Source organism: Nilaparvata lugens, chromosome 3 (genome assembly GCF_014356525.2).
Source record: "Nilaparvata lugens isolate BPH chromosome 3, ASM1435652v1, whole genome shotgun sequence".
NCBI lineage: Eukaryota > Metazoa > Arthropoda > Insecta > Hemiptera > Delphacidae > Nilaparvata > Nilaparvata lugens.
In genome coordinates this window covers 41,965,223-41,989,466 of record NC_052506.1, presented here as the reverse complement: position 1 = coordinate 41,989,466, position 24,244 = coordinate 41,965,223, and the positions used below count along the sequence as shown (strand labels likewise).

At 39.0% G+C, this 24,244-nt stretch overlaps 4 protein-coding genes across 7 annotated transcripts in view; 2 read left to right on the top strand and 2 right to left on the bottom strand.

The window, feature by feature from the left end:
• The window catches only part of LOC111044753 (queuine tRNA-ribosyltransferase catalytic subunit), a 53,789-nt gene extending 50,381 nt beyond the window's left edge, over nt 1-3,408 (bottom strand). The window contains exon 1 of one of the 2 annotated variants that reach the window (XM_022329973.2): nt 2,812-3,408. In XM_022329973.2, the coding sequence (XP_022185665.2) occupies nt 2,812-2,946 (135 nt within the window). In that variant the 5' untranslated portion in view covers nt 2,947-3,408. The remainder of the gene's footprint in view (nt 1-2,811) is intronic. The other variant, XM_039423818.1, reaches the window with a different exon arrangement.
• A 6,735-nt stretch (nt 3,409-10,143) lies between these two features.
• On the top strand, nt 10,144-10,815 carry LOC111044742. The gene has a single exon (XM_022329959.2). The coding sequence runs from the start codon at nt 10,144-10,146 to the stop codon at nt 10,813-10,815; it is 672 nt and encodes a 223-aa protein (XP_022185651.2).
• Nucleotides 10,816-12,466: 1,651 nt separating this feature from the next.
• LOC120350434 (putative nuclease HARBI1) lies at nt 12,467-15,359 on the top strand. 2 transcript variants are annotated; one of them, XM_039423823.1, is made up of 4 exons: nt 12,467-13,049; nt 13,598-13,717; nt 14,430-14,665; nt 15,221-15,359. In XM_039423823.1, the coding sequence occupies exons 1-3, from the start codon at nt 12,697-12,699 to the stop codon at nt 14,662-14,664; spliced, it is 708 nt and encodes a 235-aa protein (XP_039279757.1). In that variant the 5' UTR covers nt 12,467-12,696; the 3' UTR covers nt 14,665; nt 15,221-15,359. The 2 variants fall into 2 exon arrangements, with proteins under 2 accessions (XP_039279757.1, XP_039279758.1); XM_039423824.1 differs by lacking the exon at nt 13,598-13,717.
• Nucleotides 14,866-19,197, bottom strand: LOC111044476 (myb/SANT-like DNA-binding domain-containing protein 3). 2 transcript variants are annotated; one of them, XM_039423821.1, is made up of 3 exons: nt 17,249-19,197; nt 15,375-15,411; nt 14,866-15,302 (listed from the first exon to the last, which is right to left on the bottom strand). In XM_039423821.1, exons 1-3 carry the CDS (start codon nt 17,640-17,642, stop codon nt 15,017-15,019), a joined length of 717 nt encoding a protein of 238 aa, XP_039279755.1. In that variant the 5' UTR covers nt 17,643-19,197; the 3' UTR covers nt 14,866-15,016. The 2 variants fall into 2 exon arrangements, with proteins under 2 accessions (XP_039279755.1, XP_022185330.2); XM_022329638.2 differs by having other exon boundaries at nt 14,866-15,411; nt 17,249-19,186.
• Nucleotides 19,198-24,244: the final 5,047 nt, after the last annotated feature.

Below are 24,244 nucleotides of genomic sequence, written 5' to 3'. Positions count from 1 at the left end.
GCATCAAAACCAAACGATTGAATGAATTCTATTACCGTTTAAGGGGTTGAGGCTCATGTTATAACTCCAAAAAATACGTTTTTTGTTGCTTTAGAAGCTATCCTATTCATTGATGTTATGAAAACCTCATCTTTCACTTTCCTTTCACTACTACCATGAGAAAAGATAATATTGCTGTTGCTTACAAAAAAATATATGAATAATATTAAAATAATAATAATGGTATGATACCTAAATTCCATGGTTTCTGTATGTTTTGGGCCACCTGAGCTATAGTATTTTTCTAATTTGATTTGATCATGTTGAATGGTACTCTACACTGATGACACTACGCTAGTCTCGAGTCAAGCTGATCTGCAGATGATGAAGCAGATTGAAAATGAGTCCTTTCAACAAACAGCAGCCTGGTTTTCTGAAAATGGACTGCTCCTCAATAAAAATAAGACTCAACGTATTGTCTGTGGTCTAAGGGGTGGACTTACAAATCCTGTATCATCTGTAAAACTTCTTGAGATCCATCTTGACTCGCGACTGGACTGGAAATCTCATGTGAACGGTGTTTGTACTAAACTGTTCAGAGTCACTTCTGCTCTCAGGAAACTTAGAGACACAATTCCTGTGGATAAATTGAGAACTGTGTACTTGGCTCTGTTTCAATGCCACATAGAATATGGCCTTAAACTTTGGGGTCATGCTCCATCAGTAAAAGATATACTTTTGTGTCAAAAGCGAGCTCTTAGAGCTATGTTAGGAAAAAGTCCCAGAGAATCTTGTTGACCTCTTTATATCCAATTAAAATTGTTGACTGTTTACAGCCTGTACATATTAACTGTTCTAATACATGTTAAGAAAACCATATCAAACTATGATGAACGAGGTTCTTTGCATAGTTTTAATGTAAGATCTAGTCATATTATTAATGTCCCTCGGTGTAGACTGAAAAAGACACAAGACCACTGGCTTATACCTTATACCTTCTTCTTCATCCATTACCCACACTTGTGGGATCGATGGTGTCATTTCACAATGAAAGTCAGAAACAAAAAAAAACACTAATTATCAAGATGGCAGCGATCAAGATAAAGCACACTTAGTTAACATATATAAGGCCTTGCTCTTTGACTTACTGGCAAGTTAGCCAGATAGTATTTGAGACAGGTCATCGTCTAAAAATTAAAAATTCCTGTACATCATAATAAGCCATGGCTCTCAAAAAACCGGTCACAACCCTCTCGAACTTGCTGGTATCCAACTGCTTTACTCCTGCAGGTAGCCTGTTGAAGTAGCGGAGAGCTGCACTCCTGTAGCATACCCGCGATCTCTGGAGGCACACCCTGGGTATGTCAAACAGCACTCGATGCCTGGTGTTATGGTGATGTACATCAGTCCGAGTCAACAAATTTTGTTGATTCTTCTTGATATACATGAGGCAGAGAAGAAGGAAGTGGCTTACCACTGTTAGGATACCCAGTCTAACAAAAATGGGCTTGCAATGTGCATGATGTTCGCTTGCAGTTATAATCCTAGCAGCCCGTTTTTGTAGCTCAAGTATGTCCACAACCTTGGCTGAATGACCCCACATGAGTAGACCATAGTAGATATGGCAGTGGAAAAGTGCATGATACACCATAACCAGATATGCCTCTGTCACCCGTCCCCTCAGCTTGAGCAACAGAAAACAGATTCGGGACAGTCTCCCAGTCACCTGTTGGATGTGGCTAGCCCAGCTGAGTTTCGAATCCAATACAAAGCCCAAAAGCTTCACCCGTTCCTGTTCTTGAGGCAGTCTTCGCGACAAGCTGCAGATGATGTTTTGCGAGTTTATCACATCCCATGCCGCCTTACAGCGATTTGGTTCTCAATCCTTGCAGCCGTTGCCAGCTTCCTAGCCTGCTCAATATGCCTCTTATAGATGGACTTTGCACGTCGGTATCTCTCCATGTCACCAGCACTGCCACCAGCCTTTTTCATTATCACTGTCGGTTTTTCCATGCTTTGAAATCAAGTTCTTAACCTTAAAATTGCACAAGTTACAATACCAAGAGATTTTTTCACCTAGGTCGTGAATTTCACGATAATTTTGCACATTTCATATGGTACCTATTACAACAAAAACCTCCACATTCTAGCGCATTCGAATTATTTTCAACAATTTTTAAGCACACATCACACAAAAACTCGCGATCACTTGTCACTGCCATCTTGAATCTCTCTTGTTAGCTTGTGACAATCAATCTCGCTTGTGGGTGGTATAAAATTATTATACAATAGTTTACCTCTCCATGTAAGAATAGCTCCTTTCAATGTATATAAGTGTAGACTTCAAAGGTGATTTGAGAAGAAACCTTTCTACTCTATTGCTGAGTTCTTGAATAAGACTGAGTTTGACATGTAGGCTGTGATTCTTGATTTGAACTGTGTAATGGATGTTTCTGAATGTATGTTTGTTTCTTGTTTGCTGTGTTTTGTTTTCTGTTGTTTTACAATATTGTTTTAGCTGTTGACTTTGTTTTGTAACACCCAACTGTTAATCTTGACTAGAGATTTAATTAAAATGTGATGTTTCTAAAACTGTAAGACTGAAAGACTGAACTGAAATCAAGTAAACAATAACTAAAGACTAAAACTGTAAATAATTAATTGATTGATATTGTTTCTATGCCTAACAATATGTATTTTTTTCTTTTTATTGACAATACTCTATGTTTGTACCAAATTCTTGAGTTAATAAATTTATTTATTTGATTGCAGCTAATCATAATTCTATACAACCACTAGCTAGTGCTTATGTCAGCAATATAATTAGCATACCTGAGTTCCAACCGGCATAAAAACAGGAGTTGTAACTGTGTAATGAGGAAGTACCATGAAGCTAGTTCTTGCTTTTGATACGGAACATTCCTTTAAAATATTAAATTTTAAACACTTGTTACTATGCGATGCCATCAAAAAATCGGGTAATTTAAACCTTTTTAAATGAAATTACAGATTTAGCATACAACTCTACTGTCTGGTTCCTAAGTGAGCGAGTGCCAAGTGAAGCTGAACGGTGAACGCTGAAGAGTAAATAATCAGGACTGAGAGCTAAAAGTATCCAGGACTCAGAAGTAAGAAGTGTCACAGTATAACATTGAGTTCAAACTAATATCTTATGCTACTTTTTATATAAATTTTACTTTATGTCAATTCAATACAATTTGAAAATAAACATAACCTCAATTTTTACTCCACCCTAATCCCTCTAGGGAGACAAGCACGACATTGGTTATCTTCAGGGATACTTTTGAGTCAGTGACTCGGGTGACCCAGAGACGAACAAAATGGCGGCTGACCCGGGACAGACTAGTGATCCCATGGAACCAAAGACCTTAAAGATGCATAGACTCACATGCAGCTCTAGTGTCGTACTTGGAATTGAAATCCGCCATTGAGGGGGCAACCCATAAGATTACTTCGACCATTAAAAATATAATAGACACGGCTTGAGCGTAGTCGCTGAAGCAAACATGAATTGGGTGTGTGACGTCACATGAGAGAGCCTTCGAACTACACGCCATAATCAGCCTATGCTAAATGAGCACTTTCATAGCTTCTGAATCAGAATTTGAACTGATTTATTATTCTATTTGAAAAATTAATTATGGAAGTTGATTTATTCATTATTTATTATAATTGCATACGTAGAGCCTATGTTTATATTGCCTAGTAAACGTATTTAAACAGATTATGTTGTATTGAGATTCATTTCAGGGCTTTATCAAGCCGATAATAACTTGCTTCTTGAATCTATGAACAAGTATGAATAGACTTATTGAAAATTCAGGAATTATTGTATTTTATGCACACAATCAATAACATAATCTTGAGCCTGTTCAAAAAAATAATATTGACATTGAGTTTGAATTCTCGACCTAGACACAACAGATTTTCTTATCACACATAGAAACACAATAAAATTATGATGGTAAAAACTGGAATACAAGGATTAAAGATTGGATGATTTGAATGAACATATCAATATTGAAATATTATTACTACATTATATTATATCAATATAATATAATAATCATGATATAATTTCTTTGTAGAAAATATATCGGCAGTAACAATAATTTATTGCATTCTATGATTAATAGAGTAGTAGTTTACAGATATGTTAACAGCAAAGTAGATGGAGAGCATGAAAAATTACTTATCAAAATTAAGTAGGTACATACGGTAATATTAATAATACTAATAATATATTCAGCTTCATTGAGCTGAAGGAACGCTTAATTCTACAACTTTGTCCATAGAACTTTTGTTAATTATTATTAAGTGCATTAATAAAGGCAGTGATCTGGCTATCTACTATGATGGATAATATTTTCAAAACTAGAACACTACATATAATCATATTACAATCAGAATTAATATCAGGCCAGCAAAAAGTACATCCTTCATGAAGATTTAGATGAGTAGATGAAGAGCTTAGAAAAACTAGACTACTTATAGAAATTAGGCACATAATATTAATAATACAAATCTATATAAGTGATAGAGGGAGCTCTTAATTCTACAACTTCGTTTAGGTACACAACTTTCGTGAATTATTAAGTGCATTAATAGAGGCAGTGATCTTTGCTATCTACTATTATGAATATTTTTTTCAAAAATAAAACTACATAGGCCTTTTATATTACAAAAAGTACATTCTTCATGAAGATTTAGATGAGTAGATGAAGAGCTTAAAAAACTAGACTACTTACCGAAATTACACATAACATTAATAATATAAATCTATATGATAAGTGATAGAGGGAGCTCTTAATTCTACAACTTTCATGAATTATTAAGTGAATAATAATAATAATAATAAACTTTCTGTCCATAAAGTGACCATGCAGGGCATGCTCACAAGAGACAAGTCAGGAGAAAACATAAAAGCCAAAAAAGGCAAAACCAGCAGCGGACATCACAGTGCCAAAAAAAGTCAAAAATATCTACTCACCAGTGCACTGTCACATTCAAAAGAATTCGTTAAGTGAGTAGAAAGGATTCTCCTGCAGGAAGTGCTTCAACCTTCGCTTTAGGGCAGCCACAGGTAGACTCCTCACTGAAATGGGCAGCTTATTTATAATCTTTCCCGGCAGGTAGACCATACTGGATTGCGTCCTCCCCAACCTGCAGTATGGGAGATCCAGCCGTAATCTGTTATGAGTGCCATACTCATGGGAGTCTCCCCTGACAGGCTGGATCTCCAGGTCACCAAATGCATTCACAGCAGATCTGAAAATATACAGGCCATAAACAGTTAGAAGACCCTCTTGTATAAACAGTGGGCGGCAATGGGCAAGGTGTTCAGCATTGCATAAGATTCTAAGTGCCCTCTTCTGCAAAAGCAGGACCCTCCTCACATGGGTGGAACTGCCCCAAAGTGTGATACCATAAGCCATCACACTCTGGAAGAAAGTAAAATAGCACATGGGTAGATAGGCTGCGGGAATGCACCTCTTCAGACCCTTCAGTAGGAACAGGATCCTGCTCAGCCTGCAACAGACACCTTGAATATGCACCTCCCAGGAAAGTCTCCTATCCAACATAAAACCCAGGAGCTTTACTGGAGGACAATCGTGCTGCTTACCATTCTTGAGGCTGAAAACAATCGTCTGTGTCTTTTCTGCATTTAGGAGAAACCTGTTTGCAGAGAACCAGTCAGCCGCCATCTCCATGGACACCTGCATTAGTAAGCTCACATCATCCAGACTCCTGCCAACATCCAGGAGGGAGGTGTCATCCGCATAACACACCACCATTCTGTCCCTAGAAAGAGCTACATCATTGATCATGAGCAAGAAAAGCAGGGGACCCAGAATTGAGCCCTGCGGCACTCCACAATCCACACACCTCACCCGTGACAGGGCCCCGTTTGCCAAAACGGCCTGCCTGCGGCCCTCCAGGTAGGAACGGAGAAGCTGCAAGGGACCACCAGTAATACCATACATGGAAAGCTTTGTTAGTAAAATCTCATAGTTGAGGGTATCAAAAGCCTTGCTGAGATCACAGAGGGTCAACCCAGCAAGGTCACCGCTCTCAAAAATTTTCCTAACAATTAAATCTACAGCCCCATCAGCCGACCTCCCCGACCTGAAACCAAACTGGGTGGCGGCAAACAGACCATTCAGCTCACAGAACTCATACAATTGGCTAGCCATAACAATTTCCAGAATCCTACTTAGTATAGGCAATATTGAGATGGGCCTATAATTATTGGGGTCCATTTTGCAACCCTTTTTGAGAATTGGCACAACTTTTGCCAGTTTCAGCTCCTCAGGAAAAATATTCTGAGCCAGACACTCGTTTATACACTGAGTCAAGGGAACTAGAATAAGCTTAATTATACCTTTTAAAAACCTACTGGACATAAAGTAAATGTCTTTGCTTGTAGAACTCTTGATCCCAGATGCAATCTGCAGGATGTCCTCGCCTGTCACGCTGCGCCAGATCAGTGTAGCTGGTGGCGGCTGCCTGGACTCCAGAAGAAGCTGCACAGGTGATGCTGATGTTGTCTGCAATGCAATTCTGTCTCCAATCTGCTGGATGGAGTCAATCCAGTGGTCATTGAGAGTATCCGCAGTCAGTGGAACACTTCTTGGAGCTGCAGAAGCTGTCTCAGTGCGAATGACCCTCCATGCCGCCAAACATCTATTTGCTGCTCCACTTATAAGGCTTGCATTATAGGAAAGCTTTGCCCTAACAGCCTCCCTACGATATTGATCTCTCAATTTCAAATTTGTTGCTTTGGAGAGTGTGGAGCCATCAACACGAAATCTATCATAGGACATAAGAACCAAGTCCCTGGTTCATTAATAGACGCAGTGATCTTTGCTATCTTATTAATATTTTTGTATGCAAAATCAAATGATAAAATTTAGAATCTCCAAATCGGCTGCAGGCATTGAAATACCTTTTTATACACAGACAACAAGCAAATTCACGTTTGCATTCTTCATTAACATTGACTTATTGAATGATAACTTGAGCCTAATTTGAAAAGAATGTAACTTAGATAATTACTTACCTGTGAAAAGAAATCCTACTTCCTTTTATGTCACTCTCCATGCAGTTATATGCACAGCAACTTCTCACCATTTTTTAAAGAAATCACCATCTGGTAATTGATTAAAATACAAAAATATGATAGCGTGCCTATACCGTACAAGAATATCCAGCCATTTTGCTCCTTCATGTGACGTCATACGGCTATGTTTGCTTCTGCCCAATGTATTGTGGAGGTATTGGGAAGCCGTGTCTATTATATTAATGGTCGAAGTAAGATTATTACATACCAATGCCTTTGTGATCTATAGTATTAAAAAGAAATAATATATAATATCTTGTGCTAAAATACCCCAATGGCGGCCTTCAATTTCAAGTAAGAGCCATCATTGGGAAGGCATAGGCATTGTGGGTCTATATCTCTTTAAGGTCTTTGCATGGAACGACAACCAGACATCGACTGTTCGATGCTGTTTGGCGCGTACTTTTGAATATTTGGATGGCGCGAATATTTGAATAAAACACACACACACTGGTGTGACACTAAAAGTAAGTTGTTTTGCAAAACAAACATGGCTCGTGCTGTAATAAATGAGTTTACTCTAGGAGAATTGGATAAGGAACAGAATAACAATAATTATTATGATGCACCAAACATTGTAGGGCCAGTTGCTGCGGTTGTTGTGGAGGAATTGGGAAATCCTTTAAGGGTTTTCAATGAATTATTCCAACAAGAACTTAATAATACGAGACCTCACAACTTGGGTTATTTTGAAATTATAATATCACTTCATAATATGAGTGAGTTTAAAAGCCATTTTAGAATGTCTTAGCAAACCATGCAGATAAAAGATTCCATACAGTACTATTATCATCAGAGTCTTTCCACTGAAATTTTGTAAACATGGTTAATGTAGCATTATTCTATTCAGGTCACCTACTGAAAACAGAACAAGTGGGTCGTGGTTTAGATTTTGGATTCTTGTTTAATAATCATTGTATGGGCCAGCCATTTGAATCGACCACGCTCACCCACAGCCATCTAGCATGCCACTGCCATCAGCCGCTCTGAGATCGCCTAGCTCAATATGTAGTTGGCACTGTTCTCCCTGGCTTCCCCCGCCTTTTTGCTTCCCAGTTCACTTCCGTTTGTAACCGCTCCTTGAGGAAGCTTGTTGTCCTGATGCCACACGGTTGTGTCTCCTTTTAAAGAAGTTATAAATGTATTACCGCTTCGCTTGTTCGAATTTAAACTACTACCGCAACTAGTTAGGAAAAGTTATTGTTAGAGTACTCCGCTAAATATCTAGATTTGGATCTTCTTTGTGTAATCTCTTCGCTGCGACATGGGCCCATGTATTCATCATCACCAGTGCAAGTGAGTCCTGATTATCTGAACGTGCTACCGCCTACCAGAACGAGGAGACCGCTCTTACAGTCCACTGTGAACCCGCCATACCCAAACGAGATGCCTTTAAAGGTAACAATTTTATTTTCTGAGCTACTAAGTAACATGGTCTGGATAAAAAATTTGATAAATTAATGAGTGAATATGAGGAAACAGATGAAGAGTCGCTATCTGAGGAAGTTATCTTGGAGTTTGCTGAACTGCAAATCCAATTCCAAACCAGATTTGATAGTATCAAGCTGGTTGATACCATTCCTAAACCTGCTGTTACCGCTAATGAACTGCCAATTAATAATTTTGTGAAACCTCAGTTGCAGATACCTACATTTTCAGGCAAACCTCATGAATGGAATGTTTTCAAAAATGTTTTTGATGCTGCTGTTCACACCAGTAAAGACTATTCCAGTGAGGCCAAATACCATCTTCTAACTTCATATTTAAGTGGTGACACTTTGACCTTGGTTCAAAATTATGCCAACACTGCTGAATGCTACAAAGCTGCCTATGACAGCTTGCACAAACGATACAACAATATCCGGTATCAAGCATATAGTTTATATAATAAATTCGATACCTTTGTTCCTTCTACTACTCTGGCTGAAACTTTGAAAAAAATTTCTATCGAGCTCAACTCAGCCAAACGATCACTATTCAACATGAACCTGAACCAAGCTGATTTTTTGATTACCATGATGTGCATTCGCAAATTACTGCTTTCTGTCCGCACCAAATTTGAAGAATCCATACCAGATGATCAAGTTCCCACCTTTGACCGTTTATTGAGTTTTGTGGCTAGTCAAGAAAAATCTCTGGAAGTGACCGCACTAACCCGCAAATATGACCAAGTAATTAGCACCAGCATTGAATATGTAGATCCCGTTTCTGTTAAAGCTGAACCTAGCACAAGTAATTATCAACAGAGGAAGCAGCCCTTCTCTTCAACTAAAACTAGGTATCCAATCAGTGGTGGTATTTGTGTTCTTTGTTCAGAAGGACATCAATTCTATAGATGCAACATTTTCAAAAGAGAATCAGTATCCAAACGCAATCAAATTGTAAAGCAACACAAAAGGTGCTTTGTTTGCCTAGGGTCTCACCTGAAAGCAAATTGCAACTCAATGATTTGCTGCAAGAACTGCCGCTCTAATCACCATCATACGCTTCTGTGCAATAACGCTAATAATCTTCAATCATTACTTTTTAAAGAACAACGCTCTGAACATCGGTTTGCTGAGCCGCACCAAGCACCAAATCAATATGGACGCCCACATACCAGTACTAGCCAAAACGCCGCGCACCAGGCGCCTCCTCCTGGTTTCAGCCCGCTACCTGTGCCGACTTTTGCCGCTGCCCCACCGCAACCGCCAGTAAGCTCTTATCATGCACCTTCTAGCAGCGCACCAAACCTGGCTATCAGCTCTAATCTGCCTCCTAGTTCGCCACCAGTCAACAGTTGTGCATCTCCGCCCGTAAGTTCAAGCCCTGCCTCCAGTGCACAATATGTAACAAACAGTTCTCTATCTTCTATACCACACACTTTCAGTGGCTGCACTCAGGTGAAGGCCATACATGCTTCTGCTTTACTTGGAACCGCTGTCATTACAGTCTTGAACCAATACAATTAACCCTTCTTGTTGCGTGCTGTGTTGGACTCTGGTTCCATGCGCTCCATTATCACCACCCGAGCCGCCACCACAATGGGTTTAGTTGTTGTGCCCGCTCAAATCCAACTGAATGGAATCTCTGAAAAAATGACATCTGTCAAAGGCATTGTGGAGTTAAGAATATTTTCCGAACCTCAATTTGATATTGCTCTTTCTACCGAAGCTCTTGTATTAGATCAAATTGCTGGCAATCTTCCTGTCTTTCTGCTTCACCCCGCACTAAAGAGTTCGTTTGCACATCTGAACCTCGCTGATCCTAATTTTGATGAGCCTGCTGAAATCGACCTACTGATTGGTGCCGATTTATACTCCAGCATCTTTATATCCGCAGAAAATTCCATTATTCCTGGTAGCCCTGCCGCCTTTGCCACAATCTTTGGTTATGTTTTGAGTGGAAGATTGAATATTGAGGACTCACCCGCACCGCTCAACAAAATGCAGCTCATTTGCACTATGTTTGCACAGGAAGCACAGCTCAACACTGTCATGAACAAATTTTGGGAAACCAAAGATGCCATCCCCATTCGAAAAGAGTCACCGCCCGAAGATGAGTTGTGTGAGAAACTGTACCAATCCACTACTTATCGCACCTCTGAAGGAAGGTATGTTGTGGCACTGCCTTTCAAACCTGCCGCCTCCTGCTGCTCCGCCCTGCCGCCTCCCGCTGCCTCAGATCTGCCGCCTCCGACTCACTGCCTCATTTAGAACAATCTAGCAATGTTATTGTAAATAGTTTGGTTTTACCCGCACAACCTATGACTGTCCGTGTCGCTTCGTTGCCGCCGCCTTGTGTTATCTACTCTGCTGCTACATCCTGATGACCGCACCGCTGTTTGCTGCTTTGCTCCACTTAGGGGCGATTGCTGAGATCGGGTTTATCTCTTGCGCTCGGCTAAAAACCGGTTTTTGCGCTGCAGATCAAAAATCGGTTTGCTGAGATCGGGATTAACCACGCTCGAGCGCAAAAGTTGGCCGACCGGCAATTATCGCAGGGAAAAACCTGCGGTCTAAAAATCGGTTTGCTGAGTTCCAGTCTAGGCTAAAACTTAATCTCGGTGGATTGCTGAGTTCAAGCGTAGATCAACTCGGGTTTAAAAGATAATCTCGGTGGATTGCTGAGATCGGGAGCAGGCTAAAATGTGATAATCTCAGGAGCAAAAACGATGATTTTAGACTCCAACTTAGACCAGCTAGGAGGCAGGTTTAAGTTCGGGATTAAGCTATTAACTAGCTATTGTTTCGATTTTATCAAAAACCAATGTCAAATTGGGGTTCGTCTTTGAATTCTGAACAATTTCATTACCCATAAAGTCATATTTGAAAAAAAAATTTTCATTGATTTTCAATACATACTTACATCAAAAAACGGAAATTAAAATATCTCCAAGCGACCAGAAAATTAATAATGCACATTATTTATTACAAAGGAAAATATATTATTATTATTATTTGAGTTAATAGCAGTAACTTCAGGTGCAGTTTTATCTCTGAGTAGCAAATATCTGTAGTTCAGATTTACCTCTGTATCGAGCTGTAGTGACACAACTATCTCACAACTGTGACATGACCACAGTTGTCACTATGTCACACTGTCACTACTAATAGTGACACAACTATTCCTAGTTCCCTATGTTGAAAGTTATGTACGGAATTTCCATTTGATAGTTTTATAACCAATGATAATTTTTGGGTCCGAATCATCTTTATATTTAGATTTATATATAAATATGCATAATAGTATGATATTTAAATACCTATATAATAACCACAGTTGCGTTTCATCAGCCGACGAAATTATTACTAGATAATATATTATTATATTGGTGGACGGGAAGATGATAATGATTCAAGATCATGAATTGTGATAATATGATTCAGCATCTAAAGTTACCAGCTGTAATAAACAGATAAATTGTTTACTGGTATTAATAAGGACTTTTTGGCAGTACAAAGTTCGCCAGGCAAGCTAGTATAATATAACAATTTATGATAAACGTGAGATCGGCTGATGTAAAATCTACACAGCTGAACTGGCCTATGGTTACGAATCTAGGCTACGATAGAATTATGTTTTCTATAATAGTTGGTTGGTCGGTTGTTGCCAAGGAGGCAGTTGCGTTGCTAAGGAGGCAGCTGCGTTTGCAGCGATGTCGAAATAGTCTACACTCAACTCTCAACAGTAGTCTTCACTACACTCAACTCGACTCTTGTGCGTGAATGAAGTAGTGGACGAACTAATACATGGATTACCTTGAATATTTGGATTACCAAGAACCTCGTTTGTGGCGAAGACGTTACCCGATTTTTAATCCTTTTGAAGATTTGACGGATGAAGAGTTCAGAAGTAGATTCAGGTTTAATAAGGATGCTGTGAAAGAACTTATAGAGCTTTTAACCCCAAGGTTGGGAGGAGCTCCTCCTGATCGAAGAGCTCACCACAGTATTCCTATATGGAGAAAAGTGTTGATTGCACTTAGATTTTTCGCGGATGGTACTTTCCACAGAGAGACTGGCGATTTATTGAATGTGAGTACTGCGGCTTCATGTCGCATTGTACACAGTGTCGCGATAGCTATTTGTGTAGCAATGAAAAAAGACTTTATCAAATTCCCTACAGGAGAATATGCTAGGAGAACAAAAACTAAATTTTTTGTGAAATATGGGTTCCCAAATGTGCTCAGTTGTGTCGATGGCACTCTCATCCCCATTGTCTGCCCCACAACTGCTGACAAAGAAGAGTACCGGAGTAGAAAAGGGAGATTTTCAATCAATGTATTGGCAGCGGCTGGAGCTGATATGGAGTTTACTAATATTGTTGCTCGGTGGAAAGGGAGTACGCACGACTCCCGAGTTCTGAAAAACTCTTCACTATATTCAACTTTTGAAGAACGTGATATGGGTGGGATTCTGATCGGAGATAGTGGATACGCATGTAACAGGCAAGTACACTGTTGATTTAATCCTAAAATATTGCAGATAAGGTTTTCTGACATACCCTCCCAATCAATGATTATTTAAACAATTTGATGTAGTATTCAATAATACTTTCATACTCAAACATTATTAATATCTGTAAAGCAAATTAAGCGTTATATAAGTATTTGAAGCTCTTATACTGGTTTGCTTAGCAATGTGAATTCAAAGTACCGTAAATAATGATATTACTATTTTACCTTATAGTTATCTAAATTGATTTCTCGTACTTGAATTCATTTATTCCAGACATACAGATGTTTTTATAGAGTGTTGGGAAAATAAATAGCCTTGGTTTGATTACTCGTCAAAATTTGAGAACTTGGAAATCTCATCGAAATAGTGCAGGCTCAGCCCAGGTTGATCATAATACTATGCTCTTTGTGATCTATCATTGAAGGAATGAGTATTACTATTGCATATTTCAGGTGATATTTCAACAATTGAATTATTCAACTCTTTTACATTAAAGGTTCTGAACAAATCATTCAGTACATGATTAATATAATTCCAGATTTTTGATGACACCACTTCTTCGACCACAAACTCCAGCGGAGCAACGATATCAACGAGCTTTAATAAGGACCAGATCGACAGTTGAGAGGATGTTTGGTCTACTGAAAAACAGATTCAGGTAATTTTGCCCATATACAATTAGTTTGACTGTAATGGGAAACTTTGAAGCTTTATTTTTGCAGATAATAGTTAATTATAAACTTTTTCAACAAATACAAGCAACATAGACTTTTCAGAATGTGGCCAGTCATTACTGCTCCTGTATTGATTGGAAACAACATTATACTGGATATCCCACCGTTGTGAGCAGCAATAGATTAAAAAATAATTTTTCAAAAATTACATCGAAGATTTTTCAATATTATAAAATATTTCAACACGGTTATAAGTCTGGTCTCCGGACTCTTAGATAAGACCAAAAATGTACCCAATCTTCAGAATTATTATTATAAAGTCTTCAGGGTGATTTACAGCATTTAATTTGGGTTTTCATTTAATAATAATATTAACTCATTAGCATTTGAATAAATTTAGCATTTGACAATATCAAAGTAATTTCCATCAATGCAGCCATTAAACAACACCTTACGGTTCAGTCCCCGTCGTTGTTGTATTGTCATTATTGCTTGCGCCATACTTCACAGCTTTGGAATAGGATTATTTGAACATGTTTTGGAGTCACTTAGGTCTATAGTATACTATTATTTTACAGTTTCCAAAGGCGTTTTTTAGCGAATCTTTCAACATATTATAATTGGATGAATGAATACTGTGAATCTCCAAAATACAAGTTTAGTGTTTATAAAGTTTGAATTTATGTTTTTCCACAGATGTTTGCACAATAACAACACCTTACGGTTCAGTCCCCGTCGTTGTTGTATTGTCATTGTTGCTTGCGCCATACTTCACAACTTTGGAATAAAAAAAGGATTATTTGAAGACGTTTTGGAGCCACTTCCTGAAGATTATGACATGGAAGAGAATGAAGACCAACCTGAGGTAGCTGACCGCCCCGACGGAATCTTAACACGTAATCAAATTATCCGCCGTCACTTCACAAACTGAAGTGAGTAATATAAATAATCAACTTCTTGAACAAATATTCTTGAGATAAAAACGACAATGACGTTTGGTGTGCTTCAGTCAATAAGTGAGAAATGGCTATGACAAAATTGCATTAGTCTTTTGCCTCAATACACAAAGTTCATTACAATATTGTCATAACTTCATGAGTGATATGTTTTTAATAAGTTGGTTGGGCTGTTGAAGTATGAATCTATTTTATTGGATATTATAAAATGATAAATAAGTGATAATGATAATGACAAATGGAGAAAAGAATATGAAAGTAATCTTGAGTGAAATAATTACCAATAAATTTATCAAACAAAAGTTTTTGCCCTTGATAACCGGGCATTCAATTATGTTCAATGCTTCCACTTAGTAACTCAAACGTTTTTTGCTCAATGGAGCTGTGAGAGTTTTCCCTTTGAAAAGATATTTGTTTCTGGGCATTGGCCTCCATCAAAGTCCAATATTTTTTCTCCTTCTCAATGGCTTCCATTTTAGCCCTATGTTCTTCATTGATGACAGTCAATCTAAGTTTATGTTCCTCTTCAAGGTACTCCATTTTCTTCTTGTGGAACTTGTCTGCATTGGATGAGACACGTTTGATGCGTGGTTGAGCGGATCCAGTTGCAGATCCCGGAGTGGTTGCACGGGAATCAGGTGCTGTGGAGGTGCCCGCTATCGGCGTGTCAGGCTTTGGGCTTGCTGACCTCGTACCCTCCAGTACCTCAGTTCCATCATGATCTGAAAAAATGGATTTCCTTCATTATATTATATCAAATATCATTATTCTTATATACTAGTTTTATAAGACTCAAAACTGTTTGTTATAGGTTGAAAGTATTAATAATTGTAAATTTATTTATATAGTATTACATCAAGTCTGATAAGTTTCAAAACTATTATTAGTTGAATAATTGTAATTATTTATATTATGTTATATCAAGTGAGTGTGATAAATTAAATTTTTTTTATAAGTTTAATTTTTTATTTTCTTCTTTTTTTCTATAATTATCAAGTGTGATAAGTTGAAAACTACTTGTTACAAGTTGAAATTTAGTTTAATTTTAGTTTAAATTCTAGTTTAATTTTTTTGTATTATTTCTATTTTCATCTGGATAAAAACTTGCTTCACAGTGATGAGAAACATCTTCCATGCATCTAAAATATTCTGTAAGTGGGGAGTATTGTTTGTCTTATCTGTCCAAAGCCTGGATGAAGTGTGATGGGAATCAAATGAGAATTCATGCAAATTGAAAAATGCAGAGTGAAGTGGGCACTACAAGAATATTGACTAAAATAAATAAAATTACATCACTCCACTTCCAATTGATTATTATAAAGTCTTCAAGTAACCTTTATGAAGTAATAGCTCAGTTTATAAATAGTTGCATTTATAAAGAAAAATCTAATCATCATTATAAAATTGGATTTCTTGATGTCATGACTCAAGAAAGAGTTATACATTATAGGTACATAACAATATTCTTTCCTTCATTTCATGATGTTGAAGAATATTATAGCGGATGATGGGAGGAGGTAACGGGGGTTGTTATTGTTCTAACTTCAAAGAATGACACAATAGAACTTTTGAACATGACGTGCTCAAAAGAATTTGTGACAGGTAGTGACGGAAAAGAGGAAGAGGGAAGGTATGAGAAGGAAAGAGCGATGTTCAGGGTGTAGAAATATAGACTGGTCGAGTGAGGGGTGGCAACAGTGGCAACCAGTGGCAACATTGCAGTGGCCTTGAGAGACTCATTTTCGCTTGGTAAACTATAGCTGTTGTTTTCTAGCATGACAACAGCCTTTTATTTTTGAGAACTGTCTTTAGGGTGTGAGAACAAAGAGCAACCAAGTTGCAGATAGCAGGTAGAAATCTACAAAAAATTATTCACTAAAGAAACTCACGGTTCACTGGTTTTCTAAGAATAGCAATAACTAAAGGCCATCCATTTCAAAGACTGTTGTAATTGAGAGCAGATTGGCATGTCAGCATACAATATGATACAAAGCTTAGATTTCGTCGTTGGAGGAAAAATTTAATTTCTTGAGATTCAGTATGACAAGCAGAATGTGATAGGTACTGAACATCTGTGTTGATGAATATTTGTCGTACCATTGTTCTATAGCCCGAAACTTTGTCCAGATGTGTTATTGTGGGGTAGAAACGTGGTAATCAGGTTATACATCACTGCACTCAACCAGCAAAATAAAAGGTTCGTAAGCTGCTCACGAATGCAAAGAACTGGACTAAAGTCTAGTTGAATTCAACTAGACTTCAGTTCAGTTGACTCAATTGAAACACATTGGTGTTATAAAAAATGCAACCATACCAAATTTGGGCAACTTTGAAGAAAGCGAACTTCGAGCAGATGATTTTCTATGTGCTATGAGCTTTATATTACGTACTTTACTATATGAGAAATCCAATATATTGATCTTTCCCTTCCTGGCAACATGTAGATGATGTTAATCAGGAGTGAAACACAAGGAATATAATTAATTATTATAATTATCAATTATTATAATTATCAATAATTATTATAATAGACTAATCAGTCTGGACTTGTTAACTTACCGCTATTATAGTCATTGAAGTCGTCATCGTCGTCCGGAATATTTTCAATTGGTACTTGGTCTTTGAACAACTCTTCCATTTCGGGATCCTCAACTTTCGGTGGTGATGGGGGCCCCCCTCCAGTGCGGAATCTACTCCTCCTTTCCTCCGATTTTTGGGATTTGTAGTCATTCTTGATTCTTTTCCATGCTCCTTTCAACTGTTCAACGTTCCTTTTACAATTTAGTCCCGCAGCATTGAACTCTATTAGAATCTCTTCCCACGCTATTTTTCTCAAGTTCTCAGTTTTTTGATCATGTAATTTTTTCTCGATTATGGGTCGGCTCACAACTAGAGACTTGATCAATGTCAGTTCGACTTTGGTGAAGTTTATTCTTTTTTTCGACTCTGCCATTTCTACTGCCTATAACTACCCACACTAACACTAAACACTAGCCTATTAATACACTATCTACACAAACACTAATACACTAGCCTATTAATATACTACACTAATTACAAAACAAAATGAATCAGGATATTGGAATGAATAACTGAGGGTGGCAGAGTGACGAAGTGAGTGAATGCGGACAGTGTGGTAGTCGAGAAGCATTCGAGACGGCTGCTGCCAACATTGCGACAATAATTCCCTGCGGATTCCTCCAGTTGCGCTTCGGTCTGGCTAAACTTGAGCGTCAGTCTGGCTAAACCGCAGATCAAAGTTGCTCTCGACCAAAAGATAATTGGCAGCTAAACTCGATCTCAGCAAACCAATTTTTTAGCCGAGAGCAAAGTTGCGCTAGACTAACGTTGCGCCGGGATTAGCCAGACCCGATCTCAGCAATCGCCCCTTAGCTGTTTTGATGACTGCATCTCTATTGACCGCACCTGTGACTGTCCGCGTTGCTTCATTATCGCCGCCTTGTGTTATCTACTCTGCCGCAACATCCTGATGACCGCACCGCTGTTTGCTGCTTTGCTCCACTTAGCTGTTTTGATGACCACACCTCTGTTGCTGCCCTGCTTGTCTACTTCTATGACCGCACCACAGTTCATGTCTACGCGCATTCCGCAACTTGTGCTGTGCCACCCCACTTGTCAACTTCTATGACCACACCGCAGTTCATGTCTACGCGCATTCCACAACTTGTGCTGTGCCGCCCCGCTTGTCTTCACATCACGCGCCCGTGTTCACACCACATCGCTCTGGACTTCTCCACTCACTGTAATCAAGACCGCAGACCCATCACCATCTAGTTATTGCCGACCGCCCTGCCGCAATGTACAGTGTTTGTTGCTGCTTTACCCGATTTAAAAACTGTTCGTTTTTGGGGGGGAGTATGTATGGGCCAGCCATTTGAATCGACCGCGCTCACCCACGGCCATCTAGCATGCCACTGCCATCAGCCGCTCTGAGATCACCTAGCTCAATATGTAGTTGGCACTGTTCTCCCTGGCTTCCCCCGCCTTTTTGCTTCCCAGTTCACTTCCGTTTGTAACCGCTCCTTGAGGAAGCTTGTTGTCCTGACGCCACATGGTTGTGTCTCCCTTTAAAGAAGTTATAAATGTATTACCCGAAACCATACCGTATAACCTCAAAACTGTCACGCTTAGACTACTTCTTGTTTACTGCTTTTTTACTGTTTACTGCCACCAAATTTTAATTTATTCGTTATGTTCAAGATGGCTGATACTAAATCAGTATCACGAATTCTCACGATTCATTGCCTTGGCTAGGTTTGGCTACTCTCAGATGAGCTCATGAAACTTGGTTCAGACAGGATTGTGAACCAAATTCGTGCTAGCAAATTGATTCCCCTCCTCCGTTCCACTACCTCTCCCAGCCTTGTTTTCGGGTTCAGATTGGGGAATGAACACTGCTTTCCACACCACCCGTCTCTTCAATCCATTCGGTGCTGTTTCAAGCAAGCCACTCCGGCACCAGCTGCAAAACATCAACGTCAAGTTTACATAGATGAAAAATGTTGTGATATAAGTAGATATGAAAGGCCGGTCCTGGCACACAAGTGTGCCAGGACCGGCCATTATCTCAAGGTCATCCAGGTCAACCACCCCCAACCTCAAGGTCATCCAGGTCAACCACCCCCAACCTCAAGGTCATCCAGGTCAACCACACCCACCTCAAGGTCATCTAGGTCAACCACCCTAACCTCAAGGTCATCCAGGTCAACCACCCTAACCTCAAGGTCATCCAGGTCAACCACCCTAACCTCAAGGTCATCCAGGTCAACCACCCTAACCTCAAGGTCATCCAGGTCAACCACCCTAACCTCAAGGTCATCCAGGTCAACCATCCTAACCTCAAGGTCATCTAGGTCAACCACACCCACCACAAGGTCATCTAGGTCAACCACACCCACCTCAAGGTCATCTAGGTCAACCACACCTACCTCAAGGTCATCAAGGTCAACCACACCCACCTAAAGGTCATCCAGGTCAATCACCTTAACCTCAAGGTCATCCAGGTCAACCACCCTAACCTCAAGGTCACAAAAAAAAAAAAAAAATTGAGAAAAAAAAATAAAAAAAATTGAAAAAAAAAAAAATTGAAAAAAAAATTGAAAAAAAAAAATGGAAAAAAAAATCCAGGTCAACCACCCTAACCTCAAGGTCATCCAGGTCAACCACCCTAACCTCAAGGTCATCCAGGTCAACCACCCTAACCTTAAGGTCATCCAGGTCAACCACCCTAACCTCAAGGTCATCTAGGTCAACCACACCCACCACAAGGTCATCTAGGTCAACCACACCCACCTCAAGGTCATCTAGGTCAACCACACCTACCTCAAGGTCATCAAGGTCAACCACACCCACCTCAAGGTCATCCAGGTCAATAACCTTAACCTCAAGGTCATCCAGGTCAACCACCCTAACCTCAAGGTCACAAAAAAAAAAAATTGAGAAAAAAAAAATTGAAAAAAAAAAATTAAAAACACATAAAATCGGGAAAAAAGGGGAAAAAAAATCCCTCCAGATCCTGAACTGGGGTATAAAAGGAGTTGTTCTACAAGGAGTGGGACATTGTGTCTTTGACAGTTGTGCTGCCAGTACGTGTGTGTACCACCAGTACGTGTGTGTGTGTGTGATTTCGGCGTATTGGTTTTGGATTACTTCCATCTTTGTCAACATCAAGAGTAAGTACCAATGCATTTTATAGTTCTATATATATATATATTTATATTATATTCATGATTCAACAATTAAGTCCAAAAGAGTAGAATTTTGAAGTACTGTAAAACGGGGTTACTTAGGCCACTTTTAAAATTCAAACACCTGGTGAATCTAGACCAATCAATTTACAGATTTGAAACTTAGTGCAAAACTTGGGTCTGTATCTTGACTTATTGTTTCATGTAATAAAAAAATTATTTGAACAATTTTTCACCTGAAAAAATATAAAAAACATGGTGGTCTAAGTTTCCCCCTGGAATGGGGTAACAAAAACCAGGTATGTTAAATGAATGTTTGGCTCAAGTTGAATACTCCTGGGGTAACTAATTCCATACACTAGACTAAGAGAAACAATATTCATGTTTAAAAAACTGAATTTAATGGAGAAAAATAATACAATTTTTATTTTTAAGAATAAATGAGTGAATGAATGAGATTTTGGCTCAAGTTTAACACTTCTGGAGCAACTAAATCCATACACTAGACTAAAAGAAACAAAATTCATGTTTTATATGAGAAAAATAATAGTTTGAAGAATTATTTACATTTTCTAGATTACCATAAATGATCATTTCAACTCATACAAAAAAGTGTGGCTTTTCTTGTGGCTTTTGTTACCCCGTTGGCAGACCAGCTGAGAAAAGAGAAGCATCAGGAAAAAAATAACCTCAAAATTGGAGAACTAACTGATGCATCATCTAGACAGACAATTGAGGTTATGTTTCGAAATAGTTACTAAACTTGAAAGAGAACAGACTGGGATGGACAAATAAAGTTATGATGGGTATAAAATTTGGTACAAATTTCCTCCAAATAATAAAATTTTTTAATGCTTTACTTCAAATCTCAGTAATTTTTTTTTGCATCAGCTTGAAGTTTGTACAATTTCCAAGTCATAGATCTATAAACATCCAGGATTTCTGAAATCAGTGTTACCAACATGGGCTCTTGAAATTTACCTTGCAAAATGGCTTTTGTTACCCTGTAGGCTTAAGTAACCCCGTTTTACGGTAGTTTGAGACTGACAATTAAATTCTAAAATGACAAGTTTAATTATGAATTAGGTCCCAATACATAGAGTAAATGACATATTCAAAAATGACTAGTGTAATTATGAATTAGGTTCCAATACATACAAGTTAAGAGTTTAATTGTGAAGTAAGTTCTTTGAGTTGGTGGTTGTAATCCATCCTAACCTAAAAACGTATAATCATAAAGTAGATCCTAGATCTCCATTCACATGGTTGTAATTCATCCTAACCTAAAAACCGTATAATCACAAAGTAGATCCTAGACCCCATTCACATTCCCCCATCCCCACCCCACCCCACCCCACCATACAGCTCCAGACCATCATCCCTAGAACATAAACACCTACGAACCTCCATCCCCGACCCACCCACACACCCGACCCACAATCCTAGATACCAATTCACCACCTTCATCCCCCACATCTGTTGATAGTGATATATATATAGAGTTGAATACTGCATACCATACTAATACAATATTGTTTTGCATTGTTCCAGATCTCATCACTCTGCATTCAACATGCATGCTTCCAACATTCAAGTCGTGCTCTGCCTCATGATGGCTCTTGGAGCCTATTCACTGGATCCAAAGTATAGGAGTGAAGACTTTCTAGCATCCAGGGAGCATGGACTGGATACATACAACATTTTCCACATCAGGCAATGTCTGATGTCATCCAACAAGTTCAACCACGACCTTGCAACAATGTACAATGATGTCAGCAACTGGTACTTAAAAATCGCAGGAGAGCATGAAGTGGGGAAGGAACTGTGTCACAAAATCCACTGCGCATATGATCTGCGTAACTGTCTCCACCCATCATTCACATCGCTGGATTTCCTTGAAGCAGTTATTACAAAGTCAGTCGAGGTGTGCTCATCCTACTGTCAATATGGGCTGTCAACAACATCTACATCCAGTACTTCAATCAGCAATTGCGCCAGCAGACCCTGAATCACCATGTCCTTGTGGTGATTGCATTTTTGTCATGAGTGCAAGGTGGAGTGTTGAGCCACTCACTATCGCCACCAGTTGTCCCACTATCGCCGCCAGTCACCCCACTATCGTCACCAGTCGTCCCACTATCGCCACCAGTCGTCCCACCATCGCCACCAGTCGTCCCACTATCGCCACCAGTTGCCCCACTATCACCGCCAGTTGCCCCACTATTGCTGCCAGTCGCCCCACTATTGCTGCCAGTCAACCCACCACCGCCACCAATCATCCCACCAGCTGAGGCCAAGACGGTTTCAATTTGACAGTAGCCCTCATCACACCAATCAGTTAATATCGAATGTATTACCATTTGTAATATGATAATAAAGAAATAAACCCTCATTGGCTGATCCACTGTCTAAAACTAACTCTCATGTATGAAATAAACCTCATTTTATGTGTTAACCATTGATTGAGAGTTTCATTAATTCAATGTTCAACACCTCATCCCATAGATAATAATAATAGTAGGTCAGCATCTTGCACATCAATATAGATGTTTCCTCTAGGTCAATACTGAAATAGCATATAGTTGAAGCTAGTTAATAGATATCCATTATGGTGTAGTGGTTAGCGGCGCCGCTTTCCATGCTGTAGGTCCTGGGTTCAAACCTTCAGGGGCTGAGATTGATGTAGGGTCCCAATTGATAAGGTTGTATACCATTACACCATAATGGATATCTTTTGATATTTTGCATCTTGGTCAACTTATTGCAACATGTCAATAGATATTTTCATTGAAAGCATAACTACCTAATTTCTTATCTTTATGAGGAAGTAGGATAATCATTAATAACAAATGGCTCATTACACATAGTATTTATTGGCAAACATATAATTAATCTCCAGTATTGAACAGAATATACAGCTGAAGAAGTCTTTCTCCTCGGCTATAATCATTGTTGGTGACATAACGCTCAACTGATGGCTTATTCCTTTCACGAACAATGCATGGTCCATCAACTTCATCATATTCCCCAGTAGATGGCAGTGGCGTAGGTATGCGTACAGCATTGTAGATGCTAATCTCAAAAGCTGAATCACCAGATGTTCCATCCTTCGTTCCACATGTCCTGTGCTCTCAATTTTTGTAAATCCTGCAAATTTGATCTCCTTTTGACCCAGTCCCAGTAGACATTTGGATTGTTGTCCGCATATAAAATCACACTTGTAGTATTGGTCCTGATTGAAAACACTCAACACAATCTTCACATCCTTATCCCTCCAGTTGGGTACCATCGCAAGATTAACAATAGCAGCCATTCTACCCTTATCCAACTTGAAGAAAGATTTTAGCAGTATGCAAGTATCATCAAACATGACAGTGAATTTCATTGCAAGTCCTGGTGGGCAATGACGCATTGCCCTCTTATTGATATTATCCTTGATACTCTTCATAGTTTGCATGAAAACTTTCAGCAGGAAACATTTCACATCAGTGGAGGTCACATGAGTATTTCTCGATGGGTTGTGAAGATCATCACATACAAAGAAAACGTTTCTATCCTTGACTGTATCAACAACAGCCTGCTGCTTCTGCCTGAGTCGTATGCATGCACAACTATGAGATTCACGATCTGTACAAAACTCTAAATGTCCACTCTCCTCGAAAAAGTCACTCAATGTCATTATACCGTGATAATACAGTTCAGCTTCAAGCTCACTCACTGCATTAAACAGATAAAGTTCACGTTCACTGTCTGACAACATTGTAAGACTGAGTGCATTTTGTTGTCAGCATCATCTTTTATACTCTGCTTGCTGAGTGGTGGGGGTAATCCATTTCCTGTTTCAATA